This window comes from Sceloporus occidentalis, unplaced genomic scaffold (assembly GCF_023333645.1).
Source record: "Sceloporus occidentalis isolate IW3139 unplaced genomic scaffold, rSceOcc1.0.p SCAF_31, whole genome shotgun sequence".
Lineage (NCBI taxonomy): Eukaryota > Metazoa > Chordata > Lepidosauria > Squamata > Phrynosomatidae > Sceloporus > Sceloporus occidentalis.
In genome coordinates, this window is record NW_028317011.1 from 872,034 (window position 1) to 899,995 (window position 27,962).

The following is a 27,962-nucleotide window of genomic DNA, read 5'->3' on the forward strand; positions in this document are numbered from 1 at the left end:
CTCCACTCCCACTCCCACTCCCACTCCGCTACTAATAATCTAAAAGTGTGATACACCATGTGATTGCGTTGAGTTTGTTAGTAGAAGCTCCACTCACAATTGTAGGAGCCTTTGTTTACTACGCAAAGCGTGACCTGGCAGCATTGGACCTGATCCAAAATAAGAAAACCCACAGTTACACCTCTGGATTTAGAGACTGCAAATCCAAAAGTTTTGTCATGATTTATATCTTATCCGTGCTTCCTGTTGCATATGTATAATTATCTTGGAAGAGAGTTTCACTTGATAGGAACATTCAGACGCTTTTTAAAAATGAGCGATCCAGTTGATTCCAAATGCTCAAAGCCCTTCTAAAATTTCATGTTGTTTCATAGAATACCTTCCTAAACAGATACAGTAATTTATGGGAACTCCTCTTGACACAGACTGTTGATTTAATATAAACCCCTTCTTCTCATGTGCTTAACCCTAGTATTACAGCTTGTTTTCTACAATATGTGTATTTGGACTATAGCAGCCTGGTTTGCTTCCAGCCCTCCTCACAAGATAACATGTGGATTAGTAAAAGTGTAAGTAAGTGTCCTTGTAAATATGGCTAAAATCAACTATATACCGTGACTAGGAACGCAAGCGAGTTTTGGAAGCTGAGCGCCAGGCCCGTGTTGAGGAACTATTAATGAAGAGGAAGGAGCAAGAGGCCCGTATAGAGATGCAGAGGCTTGAAAAGGAGCGTGCGAGGGAGGATGCAGCCAGAGAGAGAGCCAGGTAAGCTGTTTGTCTGAAGGTCTTTTTAATACATAGTAACATAGTTCATAAGGTTGAAAAAAGACCAAAGTCCATTAAGTTCAACCTATATACATATTGTGTCCCTACTGTGTTGATCCAGAGGAAGGCAAAAAACCCTTATGAAGCAGATGCCAATTGCCCCACAATTACCAGGGGGAAAATTCCTTCCCGACTCCAAATATGGCAATCAGAATAAATCCCTGGATCAACGTTCTGTCCCTATTAATCTAATATCCATAACTTGTAATAATTGCTATGTATTTAAGACACAGAATTATAGGCTGTGTCCCTCCTTGGTAGTGTTTCCTCTAAAACAATTCTCTAAATTAGTCGCTGCTGGATGCTGCAGAATATCCATAATGTGTTGCTGGACTGCCGATAAGCATATCTGAAATAACAATATAGAGATACCATGCGCAAAGCAGCATATATAGTGTCCCTATTGATTAATAGTAAACCTTATAAAAAGATAAAGAGCTGCAGAAACACATGTTTTGGGGCTTCCAATGGCGTTGGAATAAACAATTACGAATAGTATCACTGTGCATCTATTCAACAAGTCGTCTTTTTAACGATTTTAGTGATGTCACACCTTAGAGGAAACAAAACTCACTGATCTTACTTTTGCAAATGAAACCATTTTTTTTCCTTAAATTTCACTCACTTCGGTGGAAAAAACTACCAAAAGAGGTGTAGGATGTGTGTACACCAATAGATCAGCAATAAATCAGTAAATAAAGTCTCTCCACTGCACTTCAAAGCTCCAAACATACAGTCAGAGTGGTGCAGAATCACTGAAATACGTAAATAAATACCAAAACCATCATTGTGTAGTATATTAATCAAATTAAAAGAAAATGTGAATCATCTGTAATGCACTTAAAAGACAAGATGTCAAGCAGCAGATCGGGTGAAATTTTCTCAGTCCACATATAGTGCGGGAACAATTATACATGGAAAGTCCCCCCAATATTGGAGTCACTCGCAAGATGTTATGGCACCCTTAGTTTAATAAAGACGTGCATTTATAGCACTTCACCGAGAAAGCATGTTGACTTTATTAGATGTGGATATGTTTTTCTAGCAATGGAGTCAATGTGAAGTATTTGTCATCCTCCAAAAATATAATATCTTGTGTTTTGTGGCATAGTGCAATTAGTTAAAAATGGTTTAGCTTTATCGCAGTTGCATACATGCCGGACACGACCCTTTTGTGACGGGAGATCCGATTTCAGTAAAAAGTGATTACATTTGTTTGCTGTTCGCTTACTCCAGCGTCTTTCTTCCTGTCATCTTATGTATGGCACACCTTGTTGGCAGCTTTTAAACCTGCTGGGTAACCGGGTTGTTCAAAGCCCTGACATTTGCTTATAAAGCTGATCTACAGGCCTGCCCTAAGACCTTTTCACTGTGCCATTTAGATCATTGTTATTATTCAGCGATATTAATGACTCTTTTACCGACGTTTCCGGGAGCAGCTGTCAGACCTCAAATGCAGTGTCTCCGTGTGTCATTACCCTGAGTGGTTGGGTATCAAGATATTTTAGTGCTCCCCCCCATCCTTTGCTGATCAGAGTGCTGTTGATGGCTTTTGTTTGTTCTGTCACCTAAAATACAGACCATTTTCTATTAATCTAGAATGAAACTGTTCCAGTATTGATATCCTTAGGACTATCACTGTGTGTTTCAGCCAGTAGCCTTGCATGGTCTGCAGGAGCTTGTTTGTAAGTTACTGGCAGAAAAAGTTGATATACTTTGGACTCCTTCCCTTCGTAACCTTAAGCTAAAGCAGAACAATCAGTTCTCTGCTGTGATTTTGAAAAAATACCCTTTTTTAAATTGATTGTGATTACCGTAGGCTGTCAAAACGATCTTTTTGGCACACCTTCCGTATCCTTGTCAGTTTTATTCGACAGGTACGGAAAGTACTTGGAACAACTGTAGCATCCCTACCACATAGTTCTATTAATTTTACCTCTGTCAGGAGAAACATTGCATGGTGGGCTCTGCGTTAAAAGTCTCCCACTGCTGAAAGTTACGGAGTTGACTCACGGGTGACTGTCTACCCTTTCCTCCCCCTTTCCTTTTCTTAATTCTTTTCTCCACTTTATTTATCTTTGTTTGCTAACAAATGTACTAGTAGTTCCTTCTTGCCTTCATTTCTGAAAGGTTTCATACCTCATAAGGTACATTGTACACATACGTTTGCATCCTCATACCTTTGTGAAACAATGGTGGTTCTGTATAAAAAGATTTTGGTGCAAAATTTTGGAAGATGTGTCATTGCCAGTCTACAGCAAGTTCTGTTGGTTGCTATGCCAGCTTTGGTGTAGGATCACTTTTTTTTAATAAAACAATCACTATTGATTTTTCACTAATGGGCTTTGATTGTGGATCCTTCATTATTATTATTATTAATTTTCTTTTCTCTTGTACTGTAAAAAAAATGTAAAATGAAGAATTAGGAAAAGCAGGACTCCGGTATTAAAAATGGAGCCCCTCAAGGGACTTTATTGTATTTTAGGAGCACCCTCATTATAAAGTAACACAAAGTGTGATACTAGGCATTCAAATATTTTTGCCTAAATATTTGGCTATTTTGAAAACAAAGGGATTTTGATCCCAATGAGGACTATCCAGTTTAAACAGATAGACTTGGGAATTATGCACTTGCCAGGTTACCCCAGACTACGATCTTAAGGGCCAGAATGTAGCTCTGCTGCTTTTCTAGTGAAGTGCATATTTCATTAACATCTCGAATATCTGAATTGTGTCTTCAGTAGACAGGGGTCTACCAGACCACTCCATCACGATACTGCAACAGCATTCATCATTACTGTGTTGGCACTTACAATCCAGGCAGCTTCAGAGATGTCAGCAAGAAAACAGTCTGCAAAAAAGTAGATTTCAGCCATATACATCATTAAAAAAATGAATACACTTTGTGGAATTATGTTTGCTTGTTTTGCATTGATAAGTGTAAATCAGAAACATGTTACTAGCACAATAGTTGTACATTCACAGTCTCTGTGTTTTATAATTTATTAAACACAATTGTATAAACCAGTTTAATATATTAGAGTTCCATTGGCCTGTGTTGTTTGATTACAGATTACTGTAATATAAAAAAACTGCAATCTCTGGGTTTAGATCCCAATGTTGTTGAATGGATTAAGGAGTGGCTGAGTGACAGACAACAGAGGGTTGTAGTGAATGGCGTATATTCAGAGCAAGGTCTTGTTACCAGTGGGATACCAATAGAATATTTGGTACTGTCCTAACCTCAATGTGTGAGGAAAGGGATTTAGGGGTAATTATTTCTGAGGATTTAAAGGTAGGCAGGCAATGCAGTAGAGCAGCAGGTAATGCTAGCAGAATGCTTGGTTGTATAGCGAGAGGTATTAGCAGTAGAAGGAGGGAAGTGCTCATGCCGTTGTACAGATCACTGGTGAGACCTCACTTGGAGTATTGTGTACAGTACTGGAGACCGTATCTCCAGAAGGATATAGAAATGTTGCAGAGAAGGGCTACTAAAATGGTTTATGGATTACAAGATAAACCTTACCAGGACAGGTTAAAGGATCTTAACCTATATAGCCTGGAAAAAAGACTGGACAGGGGGGATATGACAGAAACATTTAAATACTTAAAGGGAATCAACAAGGTAAAGGAAGAGAGTTTATTTAAAAGGAGAAATACTACCACAACAAGAGGACACAACCATAAACTAGAGGGACAAAGGTTTAATGGTAACATCAGAAAATATTACTTTATGGAAAGGGTAGTGGATGCATGGAATTGCCTTCCAGCTAAAGCGGTAGATCTTAATACAGTAAAGGCATTTAAGCAAGCATGGGATAGGCATAAGGCCAAGCTAGATATAGGATAAGGGCAAGTACTAAAGGAAAGTTGGGCGGACTGGATGGGCCTACTGGCTCTTTTCTGCCGTCACTTTCTATGTTTCTATGTTACTATTAGTAACTATCCATACATTTATGGATTTCTAAATGTGTAATTGTAACAATTCCTGTTGCACTTGTCACATTTACTAAATATGTTGCAAAAGGTTGTAGTTCGATATCTTTTTATAGGATCATAAGACCAGAACTTCAAAACTTTAATCGAAGAGGTTCAAACATAAAGATGTATTGCAATGCATTTTTGGTTTAGCAGATATCGCTTTAGGTCCTTTTGGAAAAGGGTAGGAACAGTGTTAATTATTTCTCTTTTGTAAACAAGTGATTGCAATGAACAGCATGATTGAAATCCAAAATTGTTTGCAGAATTTGCATGTATATTCTTCCAATTTAATTAACTGCCCTCCTTTGCTAGGAGTTGTTGGCTCTGGTAGCATTACAGAGGGGAATGAGGTCAGTAAAGTCATTTACACGTATACCGCCAAGCTCTTCTCTAACTCCTGAACTACTACATACACATTTAAAAACAATGTGTTCTGGGTATACTTTAGCACGGTATTACCTTCAATCATTTGTAATACCATTATGGAGTAAGCCTTCGTTAAGACCCTACTCAGGAGCATCTCATCACATTTTTAGCTGACTTGAACAATTACAAAGGAAAACGCTTTGTCACAAAAGACAAATTTCCTTGATAGTGCCCACAAGCCCAGATATGCATTTTGGCGTCTCCTTGGTCTTATCCGTGATTTGCATTTGGCAGCTCCAGAAAATGTCACTGCTTTCCAGACTTTCCCTAAAAGTGTTTTCTCCTGATTTTACTCCATAGAGTGTTATTACAGCTCGGTACTAACCAACTAAAAAGTGCTATACACAAAAAAAAAAATAAACAAAAAAAAAATCTTAAATATAAGGGGTGATTTCCTGACTAATATGACTAATACGCATCGTACTTTGGTGAGTGTCATTGCCCAAAATCCAGATAAACAACTTGGCAGAGATGATTAAACATTGGAAGTGGAAAGATCAACGCATAACTTCTCCACTAAAATGTTCTTTCTATATTTTAAAAATGTCTGTCTGCACTTATACGAAAGTCAATTTTTTACATCTGGTGACGATTAAACCTCTTATGAAAGGGACAGTTGTAGTTAAGTATCCGACTGAAAGGCTGAGAAGCAGTTTGGTATTATCCGGATTCGCAAGATTTTATATGCCATTAGAGAGAGGTTTAGACCGTATGCAGCTCAAATGGAAAACTGGACGTCCTACAGCCGTAAATATTAAATTAGGTCACGGATTTCCAAGTCCGTAAATCATTTCCCAAATAACATGTAGATAATTCCCCGACTTAAGAAATAATTGTTTAAATGTTGCTCTGTGATGGCTGGAATGATCTATTGCCCAAGTATCATATGTTGTATGTGGAATGCCCACAAGATCTTGCCCCTTTCCTATCCATGCACAGAACAGACTACTGTCTTCAGTTTCAACATATTTGTGTAGTTTTATTATATTCATCCTGACTAGATTTTTCCAGCGCACCATAATTCTTTATGAATGCATGACTTTATTTATTTTGCCTGGTTTGTGATTGTTTTATGGCCAACAATGACATTAACAAATAAGATAGATAGAGCAAATTAAGTTTGTTTCTCGGCATACTAAATTCCCCCGTTTCGGGGATAACTAACAATATAGCAACAAAAGTACACCCATAGGTTGTTGGGTTTTTTATTAATTTTAACTTTTTTCTGATAAAATTTTACTTTAGCAGTTATTTTCTCTTCTTTCCTGTCACCTTTGTAGGAATTAATTCCCATTTGGTGTGCCCCCACTTTTTCACTTAGGGGGCTGGTGGCAACTTTGTTGATCAAAAAACAACACCCTAATATCCACTATATTACCCCAAATCTGACAGCATATATACTCATTGGCTGAATGTTTGAATCAATCTGTTTTCACAAATGTTTGGAAGTTTGTATAGTGCTGCGTGGATTATTGTATCCATTTAATTCACAATAAAAGTCAAAAATAAACACAAATTCCCTGAAGAATGGAGATAAGAAATCACCCAAAAAAGCTTACTATTTCTTTTGATCTATCTATATATTTACACAAATGTTAGCTCACAGCCTTTATATTTTTTGAATTTGTATCAGTTTTCGATCACTGTGTCTGTCATAAATTGCAGACAATCTCTTTATTTTAAAACATTGGAACTTTTACACCTCAGAAGTTGGTGGCAGTTGTTGTGCGGCATCTGGGGCAGAACCTGTGTACTTAATAATACTCTAAGCCTAACTAAATGAAATGTACTCTATAGTGTGCGCTTATATAAACATTTAAACAAGATAACTAATTGATGCCATTAATCGATTAAAGGGACAGAGAAGAAAGGTTGGCAGCTTTAACCGCAGCACAGCAGGAGGCTATGGAGGAGCTCCAGAAGAAGATTCAACTCAAGGTAAAACATAAAGGAGGTAGAAGGGCTTATGTGAACATTGATCACTGTTGAATATGATGACCCTATATAAATCAAAAAATAATCATGTAACTACAGCAGAGCCTACAGTAAAGCAAAGCGCTCGCTTTCTATCCACAGTTTTTTTTCCCTGGCTTTGAAGGAGTTAAGATGTGTACCTATGTTTTCTATTTAGTCACAAATTAAGTCCTGGGGCCTTTTTTGTATATATTCTGTAGGGACAACTGATTCAAAGCATTCCCTCACCTAATTTCATAGAATCCAAAGACAGATATTGAGAACAGATAAGCGGCATCTAGCCCACCTAGTTTGCTCAGGAAGGACAGGACATGTCATTTACTTTAGTGGAGAAAACCACCTCTGAAGCCTATGTTTCTGGGGCCTTCCCCATAATGATCTCTCTGCCTCAGGCCAGTCTCCCCCTCTTTAGATGTTATCTGCGTGTTTGTGAGTAGAGCGCTCTCCAGCAGACTCCTGTGTTACTGCTTCACCGCATCCTGGGTTTTGAGTCAATTAGCATTGTTACATTGCAGATTATCGCATGACCTCTCCAATGCTACTCACTTTTCAGAGCCACAAAACCCCATTTATCCCATCAGATGAGGGCTCTGTTAGTGATTATGGAGAAGGGGCACTACCTGGGGAGGCATTTTGTTTGTTCGAATGCTTGGGCATACTGTTATTGTGAAAACATATGCATAGACACTAGCGCTGACTGCTGAGAACTGATCACGTATTACTATTAATCCCGCAAACCTCTGCTGTGACACAATGGATGGCACTGCATCACGTTTAAAGGCACATGCACTTTTATCAATGGCTAAACATTTCCATTTCAAGAAAGTGTTTGTTGTATAACATAATGATTGTTGACCGGTCAGTGTACTTTATAAGCAGACTTTTGCAGAAAGAGTCCCTGTAATGTTCATGATTTAATTTCAGTGCCTGAGGCAATTGTAAGTTAAATAGTGCAATTAGCTCACGAGGAAAACAAACCCTGCTTGAGACTCCAAGAAAAAGTCGGTGGATAAACTGAAAGTCCAGCGCAGAATGGTTTTGGAAGCTGTCTCACACTTTGTGTGAAGTTAAGAAAAAAAAAAAAAGACCTTCGCTTGGACTTGATTTAGATCCATCCCATGCATGTTTCAGTTCCCTCACTATTATAAATGATAAACTTAATTTTTTAGCCTCAAAATTTTGTTACTGCGATACCTCTTTATGGTTACATTTTGTTTAGTACCCTAAACTTCCTTAGCTGCCAATAGCCCAAATTTCCAGAGACAGTTGCCGTAGCCAGGCTTGTGTCCTGACTGTAAGAACTGCGGGCAGCTGTGCATGTAGAGCGCATGAACTGGGCACAATGCTCCCTAACATCGTGATTCTACACATCTAACAGTATTATCATTTAAAAGCCCAAGGTGTTGGGCTTTAACCACGTCAGTGAAGTTGATGACAGTTCCAGCTGTCACAGAGGAACACCAGTTCCCCAGTGTTCTTCTTCTGGGGCCACACTCCCCAAAGTAAAGGATGTGTGAGCCAGAAGTTCAGCTTGCATCCCCCACCCAAAAGCTGAGTCTTCGAGGACCTGGCTCCTCTGTGGTACTTCGAGTGAATGCAAATTCTGTGAATGAATAAAGCCAACGAAGCCTCCCAAAAAATGCACAGAAACAAAAAGGTGCCATGTTCAGGCATTAAAACAAAAAAGTGCCATTAAGGCCCAAGCCCATGGCTGGTATTATAAAAAATTAGACCGCCATAGACCACGCCAGTGTGAAAAATATATTAAAAAGTGCAGCTGGACCACTTTGTGTGCACTAGAGTGCAGTATTATTGATAATACAGATATAACAAGGGCCAAGTGTGACACCATGCTGCTGCTCATGCTATATTGGTGGGCCCCTGTTACAGGGTCACCGTACCCAAGGCTGGGTACCCCTGTTTGAGGGCTGAGGAATCACCAGTCAGTCCCTCATACGGATAGCACTCAGCTATCCACGGATCATCCAGACCACCATTCATAGTAAACCAAGAAGAACTCTCTTTATTACAAACACACAGAATTTATATACAATCTCAATGCAATGTGTACCAAACCCAACCCCCAATCCCATCAGCCACATCCCATCACAAATCCCGTCAGTATACAGGGGATGTATCAGGTAAGGGGATTAAGGGATACAATGGGTTCCCCCACCTGTGTTATCCCCCCTGTAGTGCGGGTGCCGTCTGGGCAGACAGGGCTGTGCTGGCTGATTAAGAGCCCCAGCCAGATTATAGGATCGTCTCTTTGAAGGCTGGAGCTGCAGCCACATTCAGTCTCTGGGCCGAATACACAATAAAACGTGTAAACCGGCTAAACTTCATATGACATATGAGCCAGCTAGCCTGGCCCTGTCACAGCCCCACACATGACATCTTGCATCAATATGACCCTCGTGCATGCCAGAAATTACAAAATTAATATCCAGATGCAGCCTTAAAAAAATTTTTTGTTTTTTTTAAAGAAAACAATAAAAAGATCATGTTTACGACCTGGTGAAATGGTGGAAGCATGCTTGGTTGTTATCATTAAGTATTTATTTACAGTCTTCACTCCTCATTCATTATTCTGCTCTAATAGATGGAAACGTTAATGGGTCTGTCTATTAGCTATCTGCTTATACATCTCTCTGTCATTATGCCATTCTTAGAATTTGTGGACAACTTCTGAGTTGTTGCATTTCCCAAATTGTTGCTCTTACACGGTTAGATTAGGGATTCTGTGTCCTATAAATAATATTCCTTTCACTGTCTTCTGTGCAATAATATATATTATTCCACTGTTGTTACTCCTCTTCTTTTGGTTCATTGTCCAAGGAATGTTTAGTTTTGAGATGTTGCTGTTTCTTACTCTGATTGTTTTCCACCAGCATGATGAGAGTGTTAGGAGACACTTGGAACAGATTGAGCAGAGGAAGGAGAAGGCTGCAGAACTCAGCAGTGGCAGGCATGCCAGCACAGACTACGCTCCCAAACTCACCCCGTACGAGCGGAAGAAGCAGTGCTCTCTATGCAATGTGACGGTGGGCATTGTTATAATATTAAGGAGCAGACGTGATCATCATCTCCCCCAATGTCTTCTTTTGTGTGTCACTGATGTGCCTTATCTGATTCTGCCTTTACTTTGAACCTTAACACTCACTCTCTTTTGTAAAATGCTTACACTGACGGGAACATTTTTTTATTCACCTTACTGTTGTTGTGGTGAAATTAACCATGACTTCTTTCCTATTTAACTATATATTATGAAGATCCAAAACTAAGTTTCTTTCACAGGAGGAGAGCCATTTAGGCCTTACACATGGCTCATATGCTATAAGTCGTTGTCTAATGAGTAAACCCTATGCTAGATGAGGTTCCTTTCAACACTCAGTTGGGCTTTTATTGGTTAGCACTTTTATTTCTTGGTCAAAGTTAAATCAAATTACCCAAGGAGGAAGGTGACATTTACTATTAATGGATTCTGATGTGAATTTTATCACATTGGACAAACATTCTGCTTTTATCTTATCGTATTTTTCGTCTTTTATCCTCTTCAGATTTCCTCTGATGTTTACCTTTTTAGCCACATTAAAGGCAGAAAGCACCAACTGGCCGTGAGAGAGAACAGCAGCATACAGGGCAGGGAACTCTCTGACGAAGAAGTGGTGAGTGCTGATATAGTCATAGTGTACACCTGGACTGGTTTCCTTTCTCCATACATGTGTATTACCAGCTACCTTTAAAATCACAACAATGTAAAATTATGATGGATGCAAAGACGTTAGTCATCATAAAATCAAATTGATGTAATTTACCCTTTAAGAGCACATGCTCGCAGTAACATAGATGAAGGGCTCTTAATTTAAATGGAGAATTGGCCCATAAAGGGACAGATTATTGTCCCGGACAGCCTCACCAAAGAAGAGTCGTATTAAAGTACTCTGTTATCTGGTGCTGGAGCTGACTGCCGATTAGTATATCACATGCCTGGAGATTTCAGCCATACACATCTCCTTCATGGAAAATAATTTGGGGAGGGGATGGGCCTGGGGACAAATGTACACGAGGGGATTCTGCAGAATATCCCTGTACATTTGCTAGAGGGAAACCAACATAAAAGTAAAGAGACCTCTAAGCTATCATATGCATTAAAGTGCATGTGATGGCCGGAGTGTCCATTTAATCTATGCTATACCTTCTCAAACTATGATGCCCTTTGTTCTTTTCTTTTACTGCCGTGTTGCTATGTTGTCTCATGAAATGTTGCTCCCCTATTGTGTCTCATGCTGTGTTGCTTTGCTCTCCTTATACCTGAAATGCACTTAAACCAGTCTTTTTTAAACATTTTAATTAAAACATCTCTGCTTTGCTGTCCTTGAAGATGTGTTGCAACAAGCATACTATATGGTGCAGCACTGTCGTGTCACGCAGTTTTACTCCCCTCTGCTGACTTCTGCTGTGAATCACTGTTCTGTTGCCTCATGTTTTTACACAATGCTGACTGCAGGGTACTGCTCTGCTGTCACATGCAGCAACACATTGCTCTCTCATCCTGTAGGGCACTACTCTGCTTTCTCAAGCTCTGATACACTACTGTGGAGTCTCCTGCTGGGCTACTTTGCCCTGATGCTAATGCTGTCTCACTCTGCACTGCTGCGTAATACTTTGTTGACTATATAATAAAAAAAATGTAAACACACATGGGAGAAATATTGGGTCGAACCACTCTTATCTGCCATCAAACTTCTATGTTTCTGTATTTGATGTGCTGTTTGGTTGTGTCCCACTCTGTTGCGTCATACTCTGAGCACACTACCCTGTTGCCCTTGCATGGATCTTGTGTGGATGCGTGTTCATCTGGGTCTCCTGGACCCTACGTATTTGTGTGTTTGGATACCAATGTTAGGAGTCTGCATGCAATAAATGGAAGACAAGCAGCCTCTGCCCCATGTGAAATCCCACTGCCACATGAGATTCCATTACAAAGTAGTCATATTTGTTATGGTCAGTAACATAATAAGGTATGTATTGTATATAATGTGTGCATTAGAAATTGCAAAAACATTTTGATATGAGCCATTTTTGGTGGATTACAGGGGGAATTTATGTTGGTGCGCGATGATTTTATAGCTTTGAAGCTCAGATACACCTGTATTCAGATCACCTTGTTATCCTGCAGGCGCCACCTTATTGGCGTACAAGTCATTTTATTCTGACGACTGCCCCATAAACATTTAAGATGTCAAGAGGGATTTAAACTTCATTTATGATTTTAAGATTAAACAGCCGTGTATGCTATAAAAGATAATTGGAAAATAGGAAAATTGAAGTCTTTTCCAAATGAATCTTAAATATGCTGAAACATGCAGACCTCAAGATGTCCTCCAGGTAGATCATTTAGTATCGCAATATATAACATCTGCTATGAGCAAGGGCACGGTTTGAGGTCAGCTTCTCAACAACATGGAGTAAACACATTGATGTTCTAAGTAATTAGCTGGTGAAACTGGTGTTAAAAAGAAGCATTGGCTAGAAGATGTATTACTTGGTTCTTGGCCTTCCTGTGTCCCTTAAGATTTTGTGTTTGGCGTCCATCCTATTTTCAATATCCTAAAGATATTGTACAGTTACATCCATTGGGGGTTATAAGACCACTTCTCCGACTTTGCACTATTGTTTGCTCATAACCATGTTTTCTTTTAATTAGGATCCTGTTTAACTTTTAGTACAACCTAAACTGATATCATGTTTATTATTATTACATTTGTTTTATTTAGCTGTAAGGGTTGATAAATAATAATGTGTTGTGGAGTATTGGTTTCTTTATACATACCAGGTATTTAGAATTAATAAAAATAAGTATCTACTTATGTAAAGAGCTGTTTTATTCAATTAATGGGAAATATCACGCTTTTTACTTCTCTTGTAATGTAAATTTTCTAGCTTTCCTTAAAAATCTGCTTGATTTTTTTTAATGTCTGCTTTTACTTATACATGTTTGTAATGTATGTCAAAACTGGCTCTCTCCCTGTATTCAGTATAAAGGCTGACACTAGTTATGTATAAAAAGAAAAAAAGTAAAAAGTGGCCTTACGCCTACATTAACCATTGCATTGTTCTTGGCTGAATGACCATTAATTGATTGTTATGATGAATAGATCACTTTTGAAATGTTGTACCAGACTTTCATTTTATATAAAACCCTTACTATGATACTTTTTGGCAATGCTATAGCTAGCATTTGCTACTTTAGCACAATATACCCCATTACCTGAAAAATATATTTTTAGTAGTTGTAAAACACATTTATCCTCCCCGTGTTATTTTATTAATCTTATTTTATAGTTCGAAGCATCAAAAAACACTTAGACATACTACACATTTTAATTGCTCGTTTACTCGTTGCTGTTTCAGGCTGTCTAATTTATAGATATATCTACTTGCCTTCCTTAATAAAGGCTGATTTATATCACCCCCCTTCCATTTCATATATCCTATCTATGATTTGATATTTTAATGTGTCCAGATCCTCATTGTATATGAGATGAAAATGTCTACCAGAAGTAGTTTGCAGATTATTATTTGAATGTGCTTTATGCTCATAAATCCACTTAATTTTCTTTCAGTTTTTCATGTGTATTTTTTCCATACTACCAGGATATTAAATAGGCTACCAATGGGATTTGGCAGTTACTAAAATGTCTCTCATCTCCCATTTTTTGACTGAATTTACATGAATACTAAAAATTTTCACTAGATCATATTTAAAGATGACCTTAAATTTACATGTATTCTGTCATCCACCTGACCTGGGGAGTCTAGATCTTTTTTTTAGGCATCTGGTTATTTAGGACACAGTTTAAAATGTCTCAGTGTTTTCCTAAAACAGGGATGGCATAAGGAAAGACCTTCACATCCTATGATTCCCGGCTGTCTGAAATACTGTATGAGTGTATACTTCTCATGTGGAAGTGTAGTGTTTCAATCAGACCCATTGCCACAGGTGTATAAAAGGAAGCACCTAGCCATGCAGTCTGCATTTACAAACATTTGTCAACAAAATTGGTCGCTCTGCAAAGCTTAGTGAACTCAAGCGCGGTACTTTGATAGGATTCCTTTTGCAATAAGTCAGTTCTTGAAATTCCATCCCTGCTAGTTATTTCACGGTCAACTGTAATAACTGTATTATTATTATTATTATTATCCTTTATTTATATAGCGTCAACAGTTTACGCAGCGCTTAATACAATACATAAATTCAAGGGATATGACAAGACAAGAATTGATAGACTAAGACAAACCGATACATTTGGTGGAGAGAGCCCTGCTCGCAAGCTTACAATCTAGAGGGAAATGGGGTGACAAACATAAGGCATAGAGAAAGGGTGAGAGGTAGTGTGGGGGTTGTATCAATGACGAGGTTCTAGCAGCTAAGATGGTGCTGCTTCTCTGAAGAAGTGGGTTTTTAGATGTTTCTTGAATGTTGGGAGGGAGGGTGAATGCTGAAGGTTCCTTGGGAGTAGATTCCAGAGATATGGGGCAGCTCGAGTGAGATCTTGTAGACGGGAAAAGGAAGAGGTGATGAGTGAGGAGGAGAGCCTTAGCCCATGGGAGGAACGTAGGGATCGAGTAGGAGAGTATTTGCTAATGAGGTCAGAAATGTACGGAGGAGCAGTATTATGGATGGCCTTATATGTCAGTACCAGGATCTTAAATTTAATTCTAAAGGTAATAGGGAGCCAGTGGAGGGTTTCACAGAGGGGGGAAGCAGAAGAGGAGCGACGTGCAAGGAAGATGAGCCTAGCAGCGGCATTTAGGATAGACTGTAGAGGAGAGAGTCGAGACAGTGGAGTGCCAACCAGAAGAGTGTTGCAGTAGTCAAGACGGGAAATGATAAGGGAATGAACCAGGGTTTTTGTGGATTCTTGCGTGAGGAATGGGCGGATACGAGAGATGTTTTTTAGGTGCAAGCGGCAGGATCTGGCGAGGGACTGAATGTGAGGGATGAAGGAGAGGTTTGAGTCAAGGATGACCCCAAGGCATCGGGCCTGGTTAGTAGGAGAGATATTTGTGTTGTTAATGGTGATAGAGAATTCAGGTAGTGGAGTGGAGATGGAGGGAGTGAAGATAATGAGTTCAGTTTTAGAAAGATTAGGTTTCAGGTAGTGTTGTGACATCCATGAAGAAATAGCAGACAAGCAATTGGTAATACGGGACATGAGAGATGGAGAGAGATCAGGAGAAGACAGGTAGATTTGGGTATGATCTGCACATAGGTATTATTGGAAGCATTTAGGAACAGCAGCAACGAAGCAGAAGACCATGCAGCGGCGTCACAGAGTGCGTAAAAGTCGATCTACTGATTCCATAGCTGAAGAGCTCCAAACTTCTGCTGGCATTAGTATCTGCAGCTGTGCGGCAGGAGCTTCATGGGTTTCCATGGCCAAGAAGCTGCATGCAAGCCTCACATGAGGCCAGTGATGTAAAGCGCGCCACTACTGGACTCTGGAGCAGTGGAAACGTGTTCTGTGGGGTGACAAATCACGCTTCTCTGTTTGGCAGTCTAATGGGCGAGTCTGGGTTTGGCGGATGTCAGGAGAACATTACCTGCCTGACTGCATTGTGCCAACTGTAAAGTTTGGTGAAGGAGGGATAATGGTATAGGGCTTCTTAAATCTTAATGCTTCAGCATACCAAGACATTTTGGACAATGCTATGCTTGCAACTTTGTGGGAACAGTTTGAGAAGCACCCTTTTCTATTCCAGCATGACTGTGCAAAAAGCAAGGTCCATAAAGACATGGTTGGATGAGTTTGGTGTGGAAGAACTTGACTGGCCCACACAGAACCCTGACCTCAATCCCTTCCAACACCTTTGGAATGAACTGGAACGGAGATTGTGAGCCAGGCCTTCTCATCCAACATCATTGCCTGACCTCACAAATGCTCTACTGGATGAATGGGCAACAATTCCCACAGAAACACTCCAAAATTTATTTTACAGATGTCCTTCCCAGAAGAGTGGAAGCTGTTATAGCTGTATTTAGAATACAATGTCATAAAAGACCCTGTTTGTGTAATGGTCAGATATCCCAATGTCTTTGTCTTAATAGTGTATATATCAAGATCTTTGACTGCTGAAGAAGTACCAGGGCTGATTTCCGATGCCAGCCACGGCCTGTACAAAACTGATCCTGAGTATGGTGTCTTTCCTTTAGGGGATGCCATAATATTCATCTCTAAATATTTAAATCTGGAAAGTGAATTTATTATATAGCTCCAGATTGAAAGAATTAGTGTGTCATTCCTTTTGTGTCATTTGGACCACGTTAGAAAGGAATAGCCTGTGTGTGCTGTATGTAAAAGGAGAGCTTCTTCAAAGTTCTTATAGTCCTTCACTACCAGCAAAGTACAAGAACACAGGCATGGGGAGAGTTTGTTACACCATTTGGATGTTTCATACCTGGATATACTAGAAATAATTGAACATTACCATGCTGTAAAAGAGAGGATACTTTGCAAGAAAGGTTAAAGGAAATAAATGGTCATATTTTTCAAAATCTGACATACTCCTCTAAAGAAAAAAAAATAACTGCCACTATCCTTAAAGGGAATGGGGGTGGTTATAAGTAATATCCTTGTACAACCGATATTTGAAACCCAAGGTATTATATAATATCAAATATGATAAATTCCCCTGCTATCTGAGGCTTTCTGATGGAAATGTTTGTTTCTTGTAGCCTTATAATGTCATTTGCAGTAGGTACATGCTACTTCATTTACAGCACCTAGCTAGGATTTCAAACTACCATTTATTCATGTTAATGCTTTTTGTTACAACTTTGTCACAATAATGTATGCTTCCCAAATTACATTTTTGACCTAACTGATGTTCAGCAGTAGCCAAGATATTCTATTGTTGTTTTGTTAAGATATATCTACTTAGAAACCTGGCTACTCTTATCCCCCTTTCTGTTATAATTACTGCTTACCTCAGACTAAGGTTACATCCATAGTCAAAAATACCTCACCGTGTTCCTGTTATCTTTTTCCAACCACCTATATAAAAGATACCTTAAACAGTGACATATGCTGACCTCACAGAAATTCATTGGTTAGACTCACAGGACAGAGGAGGCCTGTATCCAGCACATTGTGTGTATAATTCGTTCTAGCTAATGGCAAGTAGAGGTCTATGGACTTTGTCTAAGCACCCTGGGTGAAGCACATCGCCATCGTGCTTCTGCGTTTCAGCGTATCCCTTGCTCTCGTTCCCAGAAGTGACAGCCTGCATGACAGACTTTTAGGGGACATAAGGTTTGGTGACCTTAGCAGCATCAGATTTCTAAATTCAGTCTGGCAGATGGTGGTTCTCCCCAAAGGAGAGCCTTCAACTTGAAGGGAGTGAATGTGGTATCATATATGTGGACACTCGAAACATGCAATTAGCACATCGCAAAAATGCTCACTTAATTTAGGATCAGTTACAGGCTGCATTCAGATTTTATTTTATGTAAATCAAACCCATCAAGTGAGACATTTATTTACTGCACTGCCATCATTGATATTATATATATGCTGTATAATATATATTATTTGTATTAATATGATCACGTTCCATGTTGATCGGGAATATCTCCCTATATTTAAGATATGGTATATAAATTAAAAACACACAAATCTCATCTAAGGACAAATGTGCAACCGAAATCTAGGGAAGACACCCACGGAGGCCACTTGTGTTTTGATGTTAAGATCGCCTTTCTCCAGCATGGGATGCCCTATAAACATTTTTTTTTAAATAGTTAAGTGCAGAGTACGGGTGTGCAGAAGAAGTGTAAACTGAGCCATTATCTTTCAATTTCTTGGTTTTCGGATAGCACAATCATTCTAAAGAAACATATGAGGCATTGGAGTGCAGTATAGGGCTGCAACAACTAATCGATAAAATCAATAATAATCGATAATGAAAATCGTTGCCAACGAATTTCATTATCGATTAGTTGAATCGATTTTTATCGATTATAAAATGAGGGGTTTTTTCAGAGCAAACGCTCTGAAAAATACCCCTCATTATATAATCCGTTTCAGTGACTCACAGCAGCAGCTCCTACTTACCAGCCCCTCCCTGTAATCACTGTGACAACTGGCCCCGCCCCTTCCTTCTCCCAGAAGGCCAGAACCACATGGCTGTGACACTCATCTAACTGTGAGTATAACATTAATATTTGGGCTGCTGAAAGTTAGGGGAGGTGGGGTTTAATTTAGGGGCAGTTATGGTTAATGGGGTGTTTAGGGTTAATTTAGGGGACGTTATGGTTAATGGGGTGTTTAGGGGCAGCTATGGTTAATGGGGTGTTTAGGGTTAATTTAGGGGCAGCTATGGTTAATGGGGTGTTTAGGGTTAATTTAGGGGCAGTTATGGTTAATGGGGTGTTTAGGGTTAATATAGGAGCAGCTGTGGTTAATGGGGTGTTTGGGGTTAATTTGATGCAGTTGTGGTTAATGGGGTGTTTAGGGTTAATTTAGGGGCTGTTGTGGTTGATGGGGGTCTTTAGGGTTAATTTAGGGGATGCTGTGGTTAATGGTGTGTTTAGGGTTAATTTAGGGTAGTTGTGTTTGATGGGGTATTTAGAGTTAATTTAGGGGTAGTTATGGTTAATGGGGTGTTTAGTGTTAATTTAATGATGAGGGCTGAGGGTTAATTTAATAAAGTTAACTTAAGGTGCAGTTAGAGATAAAGGGGGGCAGACTAAGGGGAATCTAAATCCTGGGGGCAGTGAAGATTAACCCAGTACTTATTTATAAAAGTATGGTGTCAGTGTGATGCGAACAGGTCTGTGACTCTGAGGGGACTATGAGATACCTGGGGGTATAAAGCATATCTGGGGAGGATGGAGAGACATATCTGGGGGTATAAGGCATATACGATATATAAGGCATATGTGGGGAGGGCAGCGTGGCATGTCTGGGAGGCAGTGTGGCATGTCTGGGGAGGATGGAGTGGTGTATCAGGGGGTATAAGGCGTATCAGGCACAGTGGCATATGTGGGGGTAGAGTGGAGTGGAATATGTGAGAGGCAGCGTGGAGTGGCACATGTGGGAGGCAGCGTGGAGTGGCATATGTGGGAGGCAGCGTGGAGTGGCATATGTGGGAGGCAGCGTGGAGTGGTATATGTGGGAGGCAGCGTGGAGTGGCATATGTGGGAGGCAGAGTGGAGTGGTATATGTGGGGGGCAGCGTGGAGTGGCATATGTGGGGGGCAGCGTGGCATATCTGGGAGGCAGCGTGGCAAGCCTGGGCTCAAACGTGCATAAATTGGGGGGCTGGTTGGGAAATAAAGACAAGAAATGCATTTTATCAGTTGTTTTTTTTTATTCTGCGTTTGTATTTAACATAATTTGTTTATTAAATTATTTTAAATAAATGAAAAATGTACATTCATTTTTTTATCCGATTAATCGATTAATCGAAAAAATAATCGGCCAACTAATCGTTAGTTGCAGCCCTAGTGCAGTATATTAAATGCCTCTTGAATGGTAAAACATATAACCCCCTATAGATGTTCACTCACAAGAGTGGAGCCTATCACATCTAGACTTGTGAATATCAGGAACAAAATGAGGGTGTTCGTGCTGTAGTATTGTGTGCGGGTTTAGCAGGACAACCTCCCACAGTGTGTATTTGAGGAAACAATGCCAAATATATCAGGAACAAAAAAGGAAATTATAGCCAGTATTAAAATGAGTATTTGGTTTTACCATAAAAATACATAGCGTATTGTTACGTGTATATGTATTTATATATATATATATATATATATATATATATAATATATTTATTGTAGGTGTGTTTGCTGCATGTTAAATGTGAATAATTTATATTGTTAATCTGACCATGACTTTCATTGCACGTTTCTTCGTAAAATGCACAATAGGTTTATTATGGTTAATTAAACATAGAAATATAGAATTTGATGGTACATAATCATTCAGCTTATCCAGTCCTACTCCTCCTGTAAAGACTCAGACCGTAACAGCTTCATTGTCTTATGTTATATTCAGGATAGCCATATATCTGACCCGTAAATGCAGAGATTCCCTCACTCTAGTAACCTCTGCCATTTCTGTTGGGAGCCTGTTCCACGCATCTACCACCCTCATTACAAATTTCAAGTGTCTTTTATTGTACATAGGAACATAATAAGATAAATGTTGGTTCTCTGATAAACAAAACATTCAGTGATACCCTAACTTCAGCAGCATAGTTAAATGGCTTTAGATCGTGCAGAACTGCATGAGCAAACTGATTAACACAGAGCCGTTTACCCAAACATTTAACGATATGGAATTTTCTGGCAACACACTAATTTAAAACAGATATGTTCTTATATACACTGTATAAAAATCCCTCCATGCTAGTTTTCCTGTGTAAGCAGAGTGTGAATTTCTGTCTGGCTGGATGTCATCTTTCAGGAAATGTTCTTCAGTGACCACAATATTCATGGCATATATTTTTATTCATGCAATTTCCTGCGCTAAATATATCTCGTTCTGGTCACACCAACAATACCTTTTCTTTTCATTTCAAAAACTACCCATATGATCATAATTCTATCCTGAACATATGACAAGATCATAAGGTTTGAGGAAAAGTGGACCAAATGATTCTTAACTTCCATGAAACTCTGTTTCTATCGCCTGTACAATATAGTCCATTCCCAGCAACCTTTTCGACGACATGCTGGTTCCTTCACAAGTCGTTTATGAAATATTCCAGTTATACCACTCCTTAATACTGGTGTGGCACACACAGCTCTATATACGTTTACGTAGACACACATACAAACATATGCAATGCTAACAGAATTGTATAGCTCTTGGATTAGTATGCAACCTTACATTTACGAATATATTTAGATCAAAAAAATACAACCATTGCTCAGATGAATTACTCTATTGCAAATAAATGGGTGCACAACCAGTAGACAGAGAAAAAACACATAAAAAAATAAAAATACCTTTGCCCTACAGAGAAAAAGGTTAGGGTATTTATTATGGTGCTGATATATTTTCAAACCTTATGGTAAAATTTCAACATTTTTATCATAAGTGATATATTGAATCGATATGTCGATAAGAGCTCCCTGATATTTTATGCTGAATAATAAAGCCCATGAATACAGTGGACAGGATAGTAATTCTTCTATCTCTTTGTAAACAATGTTTGGGGTACAAACTGTTTTACTCGAGGGAAGCAAGGAATCCTATGTGAGAGTATGAAGATTTTCCCCCTGACTGCCTTTTCAGCTGTAGCTCTAGGAAAACCGACATGCGATTGTTCCAGACGAAATACGGGTTGGGGACAAATATATTCCAACCTTACTTAAAGTCTGACCCCAACTTTTATTTAATGCTCATTGCAGAACTTAGATGTACTGGAAATTGCCTTCTTTTCAAAATGAAAAATGTGTGAGTGCCAAATGGACATGGTATCCATGCTACTGTAAACAGCAGTATCAGGGGGCACAGGTTCTCTATCATTATTACCTGGCATTTGCAACAATGCATGATTACTTACAACCAAACTTTTTTTGTTTTTATTAACCTAAAGGGCTAATCACGGTATAATGCCAGTAAAATTGATTGAAGGTTGTAAGGGTAAAATGCCAGTAAGAATGCAAGTATCCTTTATAAAGAGATGTCAGTGAAACAAAGATAAAGTATAAATATAGTAGAACACATGAATATAGTGTAAATAGAGCCCAACTCTTTACCCCTAAAGAGACACATGACCCAATCTTTCACTTCCAGCCTGGTGGTGGGCTTGATCTTCTTGGTCTCCCTCTAAAAAGGAAGACCACTGAAGTGTTCAAGGGGAGGGGGATCTTTGGCTCCATTGTGACCTTTTCAAAAATAAAATAAAAAACTAGATGTATATAACTTCTAAATAGGTGGTACCTGTGCCTTAGATTATTATATCAAAAAGAGACCAGAATCGTCACACATCATTCTACATACCCAGTGCTTGCGGTGATCTTCTCATTAGTTATTTTTGGTATTATATCGTTTCCAGTACTAAATTGCGGTTGTTTCGGTTGCAATACCAAATGCCGTTTCGATGAGCAAGGGAGTGACCTTCCATCGGTATAGTTTGGATCAGTGCCATATGTTGGCACTTATGTGCAAAGCGTGTATTTACATATATATATAATGCAAGCTGTATATCGTTATTCAATCTGATGCTATTCAGCATTAAATTGGGCCTGTCAGTCGAATAGTCCTTGTTATTAATCAGTACAGCATAGTGAATCTTTGCGTTCAGCTCAGCCTACCCCGGTTGATGTTCTGTGGCTTCCAGCGAGCGTAGAAATGCGAGAGGGCAGCGGAGGACACGCTGTGATGTGCAGCTGGAACAGGCTCAGCTTTCCAGGCTTCCTGCCTTTGTAAGAAGAATTCTTGTACATTTCAAAAGCACAATTCCACTCCTTGGTTCGATTAATAATGTGAATATTTTATATAGTTTAATCACACAGTCCTCCATAACAATAAAGCTGGAATATTAGCACGGCAGCAGTGTCATTTAATACGCGACTCTCACTTCACTTTTATTTCGGACACAGAGCTAATCGTTCCTTTTGATCTCTGCCTTTTATAGGTGACACATCAATGTGAGCATTCTTGATATTCCCTTTGTTGACTTTTAATGATTTTTTTGAGTCCAAAGTTTGAGAATTAATCCGGTCTTCACACCTCTGAAAGTTGAGAAGTCTGAGAAAGAGAGGGAAGACGCCCATAACCAGTGTGAGATATCAGTTCCCCCATCGGTTTCCCCGACCTCAGCCTCGAACTAATTGAAAGTGATTGCTGGACACATATAATGAGATTACAGTACATTTGAGAAGTTCTTCCCATTGAAAATGTTTTTGTGTGTGTGATATTTTAAGTCAGCTTTTCATCAGACAAATGACTTGTGAAACATGGTGTTGATTTGTAAATGCATTCTCCAGAAATGTATAACCTCTAATCATCTATGATCAGGCCCATAGAAAATTCACAGACGTTCACCAGCCCTACCTCTCATCACCTGTAGGGTCTAATCCAACTTTTCTCCCAATAGGTTTTTCAGTGGCAGCTCTTTATAACTGATCTCTTATCTGCTCGTAATTAATTATCCTAACGGCTTTTATGTCCATACTATGTAACACAGTGTAATTCATTCCTTAACTGCTCCAGATGTGTTTTGTATAAACCTATGTTAAAGGGACGGTCTCATGTCTGTGACACCCCTACTAAAGAAGAATATATGTATGAAAGCACTTTGTGAGTACTTCAAAATGCATTCTTCCGAAACAAAATATCTTCCTTTCTCCTCTGGGATCTGAAACTGTCAGTCAGTGGCAGGAAAGTACTTCCATTGAAATTAATGGGAACATTTTGTGGTCACTGATTGACAGTTTAAGCAGCCAAGCGACAGGAAAGTGCTCCTATTAAAATTAATGGAAAGACCCTACACATGCGCACTGGGGTCTAGACAGACCTCTGCATGCTCTGTTCACCAGATCTGACTGGAGGTGAGTCACGTGCGGGGATATGCATTCAGTCGAATTAGCAAAATGGACCACACAATGTAGTGTCCTTTCGTGCTTTGTCGCAATTTCCATTACGTTCTAAGAGTTCTCCCAATTTAGAATCATGGGTTGCCCAGGAACTGTGTGCGGCAATTACTTTACAAAATCAACTCAGTAAGGCTGTCTTTAGAGTTGGAGACCTTTGCAGTGTGTAGTTTTTACAGTAATATCTGTGTATAAGTTCTTTTTAAAATGTATCCTCTTACTTGTCCTGTAATCTCTTAAATTCCCCCTTAACTGCTCCTTTTTCACCTCCACAGCACCAAGAACTTTGTGTATCCCCATTAAACATGCACTGCAAATCCTATAAATACAGCAGCACCCCAAAAACTATATTTGTACGATTGTAAAGTGAATGTTTCCCTTTTCCTATAGTAATGTATTAAGACACACCAGGAGAAAAGCCAAGGCTTTACCAAAATTACAAGCTTTTTTTTTTTTTTTATGTAAAAGCAGTTTAATGCTTAATTATTTTTTTCCCTCACAGGAACACCTTTCTTTAAAAAAATACATAGTGGATATACTGGTAGAAACAGCTGCCCCAGCCGAGCCTGTGAAAGATGGGGAAGAGAAGCAAAAAAATAAGAAGAAGGCCAAGAAGTTAAAAACTCGTTTGAACAGCAGGTACATCTCTAGTCATTTGGCCCTACTTGGCGTATAACTATAGGTTTATCATTCTTTCCTAGAATTCAGTTGTCTTTACTTGCCAATCATTATTATGAATGTGCTAAGCTGTTATGGACTTTGTTAATCCTGATTCTATTTTTGGGAAACTGTGCACAATGATAAAACATTCTAGGTTGTCCACCTGTATTGCGTTACATCATAGAGTGGCGGCAGATTCTGTAGCGCTGTCTGTACAGAATTACTACCGACTTTTTACTCTCCTTACAAAAATTTTAAAATACTTTTAATCAGTGGCGTCGGCAGGGGGGGGCCAGAGGGGGCCATGGCCCCCCCCTACATCATGCTGTGCCCCCCGGTGTGCCCCCCCAATTGAAACGCCGGCTTTTTTTTTTTTTTAATAGACCCGGAGGAGAGAGTGAGAGGCGCCGAGCGGTTGCTGAGGAATAAGTTCTCAGCAACCGTTCGGCGCCTCTCACTCTTCTCCGCGACCGCGAGGCCTCTTCCTGGTTCGCAGTGCCGGCATTTCAAGCCGAGCGCCGGTATATGTCGTCATATCCGGCGCCCAGCAGTGAAGCCGGCAGAACCAGGGATACAGAGACCTCGCGATCTCACCGCTGGACAAGCCCAAGGTAAGTGAACTTCAAAGGGGGGGTTAGAAAGTTAGGAGGGGGTTAGAGAGTCAGAAGAGGTAGATAGGAAGTGAGAAGGGGTAGATAAGGATAGATTGGGAGGGAGAGGGGGGTAGATGGGATAGATTGGGAGGGAGAGGGGGGTAGATGGGATAGATTGGGAGGGAGAGGGGGGTAGATGGGATAGATTGGGAGGGAGAGGGGATAGATTGGGAGGGAGAGGGGATAGATTGGGAGGGAGAGGGGATAGATTGGGAGGGAGAGGGGGGTAGATGGGATAGATTGGGAGGGAGAGGGGGTAGATTGGGAGGGAGATGGGGGTGGATAGGATACATTGGGAGGGAGAGGGGATAGTTAGGATTGATTGGGAGGGAGAGGGGGTAGATAGGATAGATTGGGAGGGAGAGGGGGGTACATAGGATAGATTGGGAGGGAGAGGGGGGTACATAGGATAGATTGGGAGGCAGATGTGGTAGATAGAGAGGCAGTTGTGGTAGATAGGATAGATTGGGAGGGAGAGGGGGTAGATAGGATAGATTGGGAGGGAGAGGTCTTTATGGGACAAAAACGGCGTACGTTCAGCTGTTTGGGGACAAAGTTGACATAATGTGTAACTTAGGTGCTGGTCAGGATCTATGTGGGCAGTGTGGACACCAGGGTTGGCTTTGGGGTGTGTGACCAGTGATCTATGCCTGTAATTTAGGGGGTTTTATCTATACCTTTAATGCAGAGTTTATATGTAATTTCCAATTGATTTATATCTGCAAAGCTGGGTTTTGTGTCATTCTGTTCATCTGTATCGGCTATATTTCCATACATTATTAATGTTTACCTGCAAATATAGGATTTGCATGTCTTATTCAGTTGATCAATACCTGGAGTGCTGTTTCCATGTGTTGATTATTTGATCTAAACCTTCAGTGCTGAGTGTACATGTGATTTCCAGTTGATATATACCTGCAATGCTGGGTTTGTGTGTTCTGTTGGTTTATACCTGCAATGCTATGTTTCCATACATTATTTATGTATACCTGCAAATACAAGTTTTTTTTTAATCTCATTCAGTTGCATGTGCTGTTTCCATGTGTTGTTTATTTGATCTATACCTGAACTACAGGGTGTAAGTAAAAGAGCGCTATGGTTTAGTGAATGAGGGGACAAAGGGACTTGGGATGATTACAGGGGAGAGGACCTCTCAATGTCACGGTGCAGTCAGAAGGAGGGAACACTGCACTGACTCTCACTGTCTTCCCCTGATCTGCAGTCAGTGTGGCAAATATATTGGCAGCAGGGTCTAATATTAATATATATTGGCAGCAGGGTCTAATATTAATATATATTGGCTGCAGGGGCTAATATTAATATATATCGGAAGCTGGGACTAATGTTTATATATATCGGAAGCTGGGACTAATGTTTATATATATCGGCAGCAGGGGCTAATATTAATATATATTGGCTGCAGGGGCTAATATTAATATATATCGGAAGCTGGGACTAATGTTTATATATATCGGCTGCAGGGCCTATTATCAATAAATATTGGCTGCAGGGGCTAATATTTATATATATTGGCTGCAGGGACTAATACTATATATCGGCAGTAGGGGCTAATATTAATATATGTTGGCAGCAGGGTATAATTTCTATGTATATCGGCAGCAGGGTATAATATAAGTATGTATCCGCAGCAGGGGCTAATATTAATATATATCCGCAGCAGGGGTTAATATTAATATATATCTGCAGCAGGGTCTAATATTTCTATATATCTGCAGCAGGGTCTAATATTTATATATATTGTCAGCAGGGGCTAATATTAAATAATGAAAAATAACTGTCACTTTAGCTGTTATTTTGAAATCATATTTTAATCACAGTCTTTACTTCAAAGAGATAAGTGCATATTATGTAGTTAAAAATGCACGTCTAACGTGTGTATATATATATATATATATATATATATATATATATATATATATATATATATATAGTGTATATGTACCGTTTTATAATTGGCCCCCCTACTTTGGTCCCTGGCCCCCCATGTGCCCCCCCTAAATATGAAACCTGGAGACGCCACTGCTTTTAATGTGAACTTTTGTATGAATGAAAAAGCAGATTACTAACTAAAGCTACTATTGGCATTGTAAAACACTGGCATTTCTTTACAGTTTTCTTACAAAGTACAGGACGTACATGTTTAAAGTAATGTAGGAAAGTCGAATGTGTGCGGGTTTATTGTGCTTTTAGAATGAATTTAGAAATGCATACTGACCTTAGAGTACAAATCACTATTTATCTGTATCCCTATCATCCCTATCTACTTTCTTCCTATGAAGTAATAGAACAAGAAACAGTGCAAGGTGCCAATGAACCTATGTAGCTCTCTGATATCAGGATGGTACAGATAAAGTTATTTGGTAAATATGGGATCCTAACAATGACAATTATCAGTGAACAGGGTACCAGATCTTGTGATAATCAGATGGATTTTTCAACTTTAAGGCTGGAAGAGTTAAAGGCACTAGATGTCTGGTTGCCTAATTTGTTGTTTAGTCTTACAGGACTTCTACGCTGGAGTTACATGTCTATCTATTGCTCCCAGAATGCTATTAGCTGTTAATTGTCCTTAACCTATTCACCAATAATTTTAACAGCCATAGCCTTGCCACACCATGGTACTGCATCCACACACCCTTGTCCGTGGATGCTGGAACATGTCTGGCTTAAGCAGGGAGAAGATATTTGTGACTCAAGAAAAACTTTGTCCACACACTTGACAGGAATTATGAGAAAATGGGTCCATATCAGAAGTGCAAGGAAGCATTTTGAGGTGAAATGAAAGTTGTGCTATGAGCTGTTATT

The 27,962-nt window shown here is 39.5% G+C and overlaps 1 protein-coding gene across 1 annotated transcript in view; it reads left to right on the forward strand.

Annotated features, from left to right (window-relative positions):
- Positions 1–27,962, forward strand: part of LOC149298667 (S phase cyclin A-associated protein in the endoplasmic reticulum-like) — a 118,932-nt gene that overhangs the window by 40,072 nt on the left and 50,898 nt on the right. The window contains exons 15-19 of the mRNA XM_089487033.1: positions 623–765; positions 7,089–7,170; positions 10,098–10,250; positions 10,767–10,874; positions 24,326–24,462. Of these exons, the coding sequence (XP_089343159.1) occupies positions 623–765; positions 7,089–7,170; positions 10,098–10,250; positions 10,767–10,874; positions 24,326–24,462 (623 nt within the window). The remainder of the gene's footprint in view (positions 1–622; positions 766–7,088; positions 7,171–10,097; positions 10,251–10,766; positions 10,875–24,325; positions 24,463–27,962) is intronic.